This window comes from Drosophila albomicans, chromosome 3 (genome assembly GCF_009650485.2).
Source record: "Drosophila albomicans strain 15112-1751.03 chromosome 3, ASM965048v2, whole genome shotgun sequence".
NCBI classification, from domain to species: domain Eukaryota; kingdom Metazoa; phylum Arthropoda; class Insecta; order Diptera; family Drosophilidae; genus Drosophila; species Drosophila albomicans.
This window is the reverse complement of record NC_047629.2, coordinates 26,750,185-26,759,134: the sequence shown is the minus strand read 5'-3', so window position 1 is coordinate 26,759,134 and position 8,950 is coordinate 26,750,185. Positions and strand designations below refer to the sequence as shown.

At 37.4% G+C, this 8,950-nt stretch overlaps 1 protein-coding gene across 1 annotated transcript; it reads left to right on the top strand.

The window, feature by feature from the left end:
* Nucleotides 1–3,492: 3,492 nt before the first annotated feature.
* LOC117567880 (uncharacterized) lies at nt 3,493–4,269 on the top strand. Its single transcript, XM_034248149.2, has one exon. It carries the CDS (start codon nt 3,627–3,629, stop codon nt 4,221–4,223), a length of 597 nt encoding a protein of 198 aa, XP_034104040.1. The 5' UTR covers nt 3,493–3,626; the 3' UTR covers nt 4,224–4,269.
* Nucleotides 4,270–8,950: the final 4,681 nt, after the last annotated feature.

Genomic DNA, 8,950 nt, shown 5'->3' with positions numbered 1-8,950 from the left:
ATGTGAGTCCGAGGTATTGATTGCTTGCTGGCGAACTCGAAGCAACTGCTTGTCTAGGTGCGTCCCTTTTCTTTAGTTTTCTTTCTATGAACGATGTAGCGTGTCATCAAAATGACAAACTAAATTATTGACCAGCTGTAGAGGTATCTATATCAATATGACTTGCTGCAAAGACTTCTTCAACTTGTCAATCGACATATGTTAACTACAGTCTAACATTAACTGATGTATTTATTAGCCATTTAATATGTCTTTGAACTACGTATAGCTAAAGAGAATCACAAACTATGAGAATAAAGGAAATCTTGCTTTCAAATTACACACAGTTTAAAGCAAAGGTTAAATTTAAAAATCCCATAGCTTTCACATATCGAAAATCTTGCTTTAGGTTTAACAAATTGCTTTAAGATTGAAATTTTTATTGCAAGATTTGTTTGTGGACAGGAGAGTTCTCAAACTCAAGAAATTAATTCCTGTTTTTACACCCGCTAAAAGCAGAATAAGTCATCAAGTAATAAAATATACCGAAGGCTATATTCGGTATATTGATAAAGTACTTTTAGGATATATTCATTTGGTATTTATTAAGAATAATACCCCATTGCGTTTCATTTACTCAAAATGCGTAACGGGTATCTCTCAGTCGAGCACACTCGACTATAGTTTTCCTACTTCTTCAAATGTAACTTCACTCTCTTTTGCCTTTTCTCCACTAATGGTAATTGTAGTATGTTTTTCGAATTGTTGTTTGTTCTCCCAACACAAAAAAAAAAGAAACAGCAGAGAAATTCCATTTCGAGTGCCGACTGCTTTTGCATTTGTTTGATTTAATTCAATTTAGTCTCTTCGTGTGTCGCTTCATGCAAGTACACCTGTGCCCTGGCTGCCGCCCTGCTTTGACGTTGTCGCTCCACTGCACAAATACACTTAATACAATTTATTATTGTAACATAATAAAAGCGAATGCCGTTGCCAAAAAAGAAGAGGAGAGGAAAAGAATCCTCATAAAAAACGAGTTAAATCTGTGAATTGTCATTGAATTGAAATTGAAAGTACACGTATTATAAATTTGACTCGATTTCTTTTCTTTCACATTTCGTTTAAGCCAAGATGCGGGCCAAGGCTTCGCTTTTACATCCTTGCTGCTGCAGTCCTCGTCAGACATGCACGAGTATGTAAATCAATTTAACCGGAAATTTTCTTTCAACATTCGACCTTTTCTTGGCCTTATCTCCGTGTCTCACTCTCCTTTTTTCTCATCGCTGCAGATCGCACGTTCGACTGCAGTTGGACATTAAATGAAGTGGACTGCATTGAGTGACCAAGTGAGCACTTGACTATGATAATAGTTCGCTACATAATGTATTATACCAGCGAAAAACTGTTGTCATAGACCAAGTGTTCAGAAGATAACTCATTTAAGTACTTTTCAAAAATATCGCATTGGATAATTGTTACACTAGCCATCTCTTTAAAGTAATCTCTAAAGCTGGACAAATTGACAGCAAAAGCAATCCCATATTTATTGTCCAAAACCCAGCTCGATTTGCAACTCTCGCATAATGCAACACCGAATGGTCAATTGTTTCATCTGCCACATTTTTATATCGTAAACATTCATCTCTGAGTTTGGCAAAATATCGCATAGGATAATTGAAGCAGTAGAGCTTCGATGTGTTCAACGTGAGCTCAATGCTATCACAAATGTAGATGTTCCATTCCATTGCAATCAGATCATTGCAGCGCATCAAGGGCGACGAGTTCATCGTGATGAACACAAAGATCAGAAGACCTTTAGGTGCAAACATGGCATATGATGCCTCGTTCTCGGCATTTTTATCCGGAAAGTTTTGGCTCAGCTCATGGGTGAGTGTACTGTTGCAAACCCATCGCAGATGCACTCCAAAGAATCTGGAGCAATCACCCATAAAGTTGCGAGCCACGGGAGCCTTTTGCGTTTTCCTCGACTCGACCAAGTTAATCAAACTGAGCTGAGCTATCAATATGACTGAAATGTTTATAAACATGCTGGGTGAGCGGGAATTTCGAATTGATTGAAAATAAAAGGTGAACTTGTTATCAAAACTTTACACAGACAAACTTTTCGTACTCAAGCAATTACTTTCATTCATTAGCTGCTCAGCTTATTTCATTTGTGCCCAGCATGTGGCTTCCACATCACAAAATAGTAAAAGTAATCAAGTTTCCTCTGAAAATAACTTGACTAAACATTAATTGAATTGAGCACATGCGGCGTATACATGACATTTAAAAGCAAAACTTTAATTAGTAAAATGAAATCATTCAAGTTTTGAAAATAGTTTCAATCTAAATTCATTAAATTTTAATTTGTATAGCACTTCATCAGATTTATGTCGCGTAAAGAGTACCAGAAGATTCAAAATTAGCAATGATTCAATTGAGATTGATGCTTCTCAGTTTGTTGCTCATTCGACTCGTGGCCGCCGAAGAGTATGAGTTTGATGGCCACGACAATAGTCTGACACCCAATTGGAATACTGGCGACTGTTCGTATATGCATCCATTTCATTTAACAAAATATTGCAATGCAAAAGTCACAAGAATAATCGATTATCGATGGGGTGATATTAGAGCACCAGAAGACACGCCATATGTGATTTTTAGATCCGAACTTAACGACGATTTCCTCTTTATATCGTTCAATAAGTCACCGTTGTTCCAATGCCATTCAATGGATATCCATGGCAAGAACTATACAATTTTTGCCAGATCATTGAGGAGGGGGGGCTACAAATACACCAACGATGACAAACACTCGGATTTGCACTGCATCAATATTCCCACTGGTTATCCAGCTGCCTTAGTTGCCCACTGTTTTAATAAATCATACGAAGAGGGTACCACAAAGGCGCAATCGGTGCTGCACTATTCACAATACGGAAGGAAAAGCGAGGCAGCCACACTGGGAATGCAGCAAATGTTAATTGTAATTGCAGTTACTAGCATGATTGGCTTTGTAAATAGTTTTTATTCAATTATCAGAGAATAAACGAATGTGCTCGACTCTAAAATACTCTTTACTAAGTTTTATAAAATCAAAAGAGTGCGTTATTATTTGTTAAATTATACAGAATAATATACCACATAAATGCTATTTAGTATATCGATGAAATACTGCATTCGAAATGTACCATACAGATCAAAATATACCAAATGTTTTCTTTATTTACTTTAGATAAGTTGAGTTATATTTAAGATATAAACGATACAATTATAAAATTAGAGCGAAATATTACTTACCCTATAGTTATTTAGTTTTTGAGATTAATAAAGAATAGAATTACTTCAGCTTTCAAGAGTACTAAATACCAGTTAACTTTTATATTAATATTTCTTCAAAACAGTTTTGCAAATTGTATTTTCGGATTGTATTAAAGTGCATTTGACAAGAGACAAGAAATGAATTGGCCAAGTTTTTAAACGTTTGTCAACGGGGGAAAAAAAGAGAAATAATCTTATATTTGTGTTTTTTGTATGTTTGTGTTGATATTTCGTAAAACAATTTTACACATAGATTTTAGTGTCTCTGGTGAAGAAATTGACTTAAAATGATCTCGGAATCATTTGCTGCAAGACTATAGGCCATGCTAGTGAGCCCCCATTTAACAGGAGGAGGACGTAACAATATCCATCTGATTGCTTGCTGGTTTCTGCTCATTCTCTCACCCCTGGTGATGCAGTCAAACGCGTCCAAAAATTGCACCTTCATCGACGGCCACATTCTGGAGTTTGTGTGCCACGGATTCTATAATCGAGACCTTCGGCTACAGTTCAAGGATCGCATACCGGCTATCGATGCGCCCTACGCCATCTGGCAGAGAGCCGATTTCTTTGCCTCATCGATGCTCCTAATTGTCTTCTACGAGGGTCCACTATCAAATTGCTATAATCTCGTATTCGAAGATGGTAAATTCTATTGCGATGGCCGCAACTATGCAATGGACGTTGAAGACTCGATACTTGTGAACTGCATGCCCTTTCCATTTTCTTACTCCGACGAATTGCACAAGAGTTGCAAACGTAAGCGAAAGTCACACTCAGCAGAGACGGTGTCGTCGGTTATCATTTACATGGAGTCGAACATCTATGAGAACTCAAGAACAACAAGGTCTCAGCATTGTTCGTATCTGTATTTTTTTATATCCACATTACTCATAGTTTTTCACATTTGTCTAAACTGAAACTCAAATTTTGTTGGTAATCACTCTATTATTAAAAAAAACTAAATGCAAAGATGGTGGTTTTGTAGTCTGCAATTAACAGACTATTTATTGAAATATTAGAATCTGCTGCATGAGCTGCCATTAAAATCGATTTAACTGAAATTTCAGACAACGCAGGCTGGACAATGGCAGACACAAATGCACTGGACAGCATAAAGCAAAGCAACTGTCCAGCTGCCATTTACACACACACACACACACGCACAAATAGACATGAACACACACTAACTGACACTGGAGCATCGCCTTTCATTGTCATCATTGTCATTGGCGTTGGCGTTGGCGTAATTTATGTGCTCATATGAACTGCCGCCATATTGGCCTGTGGCGTTCAACTACAACAACAACAATTATAAGGACAACAACTACAACGACAAGAACAACAACAAATACTCTGCCACACAGCTTTTGTTTCTGTCAGCTGCTGGCCATAATCTTGCAACAGCTTTAAGGCAAATGTGTTAACCATATGTGACTTAAGAAGCTGCATTGCAAATTTCAAATTTATCACATTTCTCTTGGATGAAATTTCGTCATTTGCACATTTAATTTAATCCATTCATTTAGAATATTTGCAGCCACATTATTTGACTAGCCTTTTGATCACCCGCTGACAGATTCGCTTCGGTTGTTGCCGCCTCCAAGCGTAGATAGTTGCTTAGAATGTGGCCTAAATGGAAACGATCCTTCAGCTCTTTTCCTTGCATTCGCTGCTCACACTTTTTGGCTATGTAAAGCAAAACAAACATGGAACAGAAACGCACATTCTTCAAAGTCCAAGTTGTTGGCATGTTTATTCATAGTAATTGTTTCATAAAATATATTTGACATTTATTTCGCAGCCAAAATTTAGAATAAATATAAATGATAAGGATTTAGTATTTCACTATTAAAATTATAATTTAAAGAAAGTTAAATTTACGCTGTGAACTACAAAGTTACAAGGACACAAAACATATTCGGACATTCTACCAATCAGCAAATTCTCTTCACTAAATTTACATCGTTTTACACAGAGAGAAAATCTAGATTAAAAAGATTTAAGATTTTTTGAAGCTAAAATTCTGATTTCAAGATACAAAGATCGAAAAAATCTTAAATCAAGATTTATAAAGAAAAAATTTTAAGAAGTCTTTACAAATCTTGATAAAGCTTAAAATCTTATTTCAAGATTTCACGATCGAACAACAACATTAAAAATCTTGGACTTCAAGATTGGGCAATTTAGAATTTTTGTAGAGTTTTGATCGTGATTGAAAAGGAAACCATCTTGGTTCAATTTTGACATCATATTCTAGATTTTAGCACGTTTTTTCTTTCGGTGCAGCCCTTTGAAATGGTATAAAGAGTTAATGTTACTTGAATCTATTATGTGTTGTGGCAACTGCATACTTTTCTATGGGAGTCGTTCTATATTTGTTTAAATTTTTGTGGTTGTAGCTTATCGCAACATTCACACTTAAATGACGTCGCACAAAATGTGCGATTCACTTTCGCATAACAGCAACTGGCAACGAGGCAGCGATGATTATCCTTTGATAGAAAAGCAGCAGCGAGTTTTCTCTTATATATTCTTTTTTTCGGCCCACAAACAACACACATAGAGAACACAACATAATACACAGAGGAGGGAGATAATCACCATTAGTTCAGAGCATGCAAAATAAAAGTGAACAAAAGGTTTTCCTCTCACGCGCATGTCCTGATTTTTACGCATGGCTGATAATGCACACACGCACTGAAAGGACATGGAAAGGACACCAAAGAAAAGTGCGCATTTGCGCGCGGCTTTTTATGAATTTTATTTTTTTGTGAAGCAGCCTTTCGCTTTTCACACACACAAATTCACGCACACGCACACCCACACACGATCATATAAATATGGTTCAAAAAAAAAGGAACACAAAAACAAGTTGAATGTAAAGAAGTGTGTGTGTGTGTTTAATGTGCCAACAAGGACATTCGGAATGGCGGGAGACTGAACAAGGACGTTTGCCAAACGATTTAGTGAATGGACATAAACGAGATGCAACGCTGGAAATCTTTATCTTTAGTCAAAGCGTTCATCATTTCAATTCTATAAAGGATCAGTCGCGTATCCTTAAATTTCAATAGTCTGCATTTTGTAGTACTGCAATCTGTGTGTTGCTGAAGTGCTCTTTGCTTTTCATCATATTTGCAGAATCCATCTAAACCCATTACGTGTTTTCCAATTCAAAAGGCGAAACTGTCAAAGCAGAATTGAAATCTCAGCTCAAATATGCAATGAGAGACAGAGAGAGAGAGAGAGAGAGCGAGAGTACATAGTGAAATATTTTATTTGATTTAATTTACTTTGATTGAATTAAAAGTCATAAATGGGACGCCGGACAGCTGGATTGCGCTCTCATAACGGAAGCAAATTTAGTTGACTCCGCCTTCCCCCTATGGCTCCCTTTAACCCAACTTCATCTCTTGGGGTCGCTTTTGAGCAATTAAAATTTCTGTGCGCTGTGTGCCATTTTTTCGCGTTTTGTTTTTGTTATTTGAATGCATTTTTCAGTTCAGAGTCTTTTTGGTTGTGTATGAGTGTGTGAGTGTGTGTGTAAAATAAAAATTACGTATACGCCAACAACTTCAAATGGCGCAACATGGCGTATGCGTATTCTGGTCGTCGCCGTTATTGCCATACATACATATTTCGCTGCACACCGGTTGCCATTTCCGGGCGCCAAACAAAAGCCAAACCAGCTAGCGACAACGCCAGATACAACACCTAGCGACACTCTCCTCCTCCTCCCCCTCTCCCCCTTAAAGACTATGTATGAACGTGTGTGTGTTTGTGTGTGTATCTATAAAATACGCAATTACAACATGTTGCCGCAGTCACCGTCGCATGCTCTCTTTATGAATTTATACATGGCCCACCACAGTTGCTCCACCTTCGATGTGCGCTTCCTCTGCTCTTCACCTGCTGCTGTTTGCTGCTCGAGGACCTGCCGTGTATCCCTTTCTTCATGTTCTACCTCTCCTCTTGCCCTTTGCATCTGCACACGCTTTGTTGCATCCACTCAGCAGTTGCCATTAGAAGAGAGCTCTACATGAAAAAAAATTGTCATCGCTTTTGGCAACTCAACGAATTGAAAATGCTCTCAACATGCGAGAAACAAGATTATTATTTGTATATTATTTCGTTTTCCATTAATCAGCTAATAAATTTATGATCAAAATGTAGAACGTCAACGTAGAAGAAAGAAGAGTTGATTAATTTTAATATAATTCAAATTAAAATAAATAGTAACATTTATGTATATTAACTATAGAGTCATAAATGGCTGTTAAATATGAATAATAAATTCTAAAATTTGAAAGCTCCCGTTATTTGTATCGATTAATTTATATTAAAAGGATCTCTATTGACTAATTATGTATATTAAGATAGTTGCAATAATAGTTGCAGTAGATACTCATATATGTAGAAGCCAATATTACATTCATTTAAGTTTGAAAATATATATATTCTCAATATATATTCTTGCACTACAATATTAAATTCATATAAGTTTGCATACCTTCCGGTTTTCTACTACCCCAATTTATTATCCATATTCATAATACCCTCCAAGAGCAAGAGCATTCGAGCTGTTGCAAATGCTAGTGCAAGTATTATGGCAATATTTTAGTTTAGTCATATCTAAAAAATGGGTTACTACTCGACCGCGGGGAGTGCGAGGCGAGGTAAAAGCCCCATCCCCCAGTCGGGGTTAGGGGACCGGAAACCGGCAACAGGAGACTGGGGCAATTCTCTGGCAGTCACCTCAGTGACGCTCGTTAGAATTGGTTTTGCAGTTGCCGTTGTTGCTGTTGTTTTTATTATCACGGCTGGACTGTTGTCTTTGTGCAGTCAGCTGCTCTGGGGAAGGCAGAGCATACAAGGGTATTTTTGTATGCGGATTCTCATGAGTTATGCCCCACGATGTGCGGTAACTAAGTTAGTTTTTGTATATTTTATGTGCAGTTAAGCGTTTGGATTGTGCCATCTATGAAACTGTTGTGTCGAGATACGGTTTGCTTTGCCATACAAATGCTGAGTGGCAAAATGCCTGTGTTCTTAATTGGCAGCTGCTCGTTGTTGTTGCTCGACTCTCGACTGTTGGAAATCAAAGTTATCAACTTGACAACAAATAAAAAAAAGTAGAAAACTCAACTTCAAAATCTGTCAACAATTTGCTCACAATATTTTCGCACAATTGGCCAACAAAAATGGGAGAAAACTCAACGAACACGACGCGATAAATTTAAAAGCAAGTTGAAAACAAAAAATAAATAAAAAGAGAGGGAAAAAAGGAAATCGAGGTTGCGGATGAGAAATGTGAAATCTACTGAAGTGTCGTATACGGCGAGTACAACATGAAATAATTGGAGCAATAAAACCAGAAAACCGTGTGAATAAAAATAAAGAAGGCGACATGAAGAGCACCAGGATAATGATGCAGTGTGGCTGAAGTGCCAACCAAACGAGAGCGTGAGTGGGAGAGAGAAATGGCTGCATCCTGGCAGGTACTAAAGGAACAGAAATCAAAATAATAAATCAAAATACTGGCTGCCACTGTTGCTGTTGCTCTTACTGCTCCTGTTGCAGCCAACTCTTGCAACAGGCATGTGTGTGTGTGTTGCATCGCTGCCTGAGCATCCACCCACAGTTT

Coding starts and splice junctions, on each gene's coding strand:
- LOC117567880 (XM_034248149.2), top strand. CDS start 3,627: ATGCTAGTGAGCCCCCATTTAACAGGAGGAGGACGTAACAATATCCAT.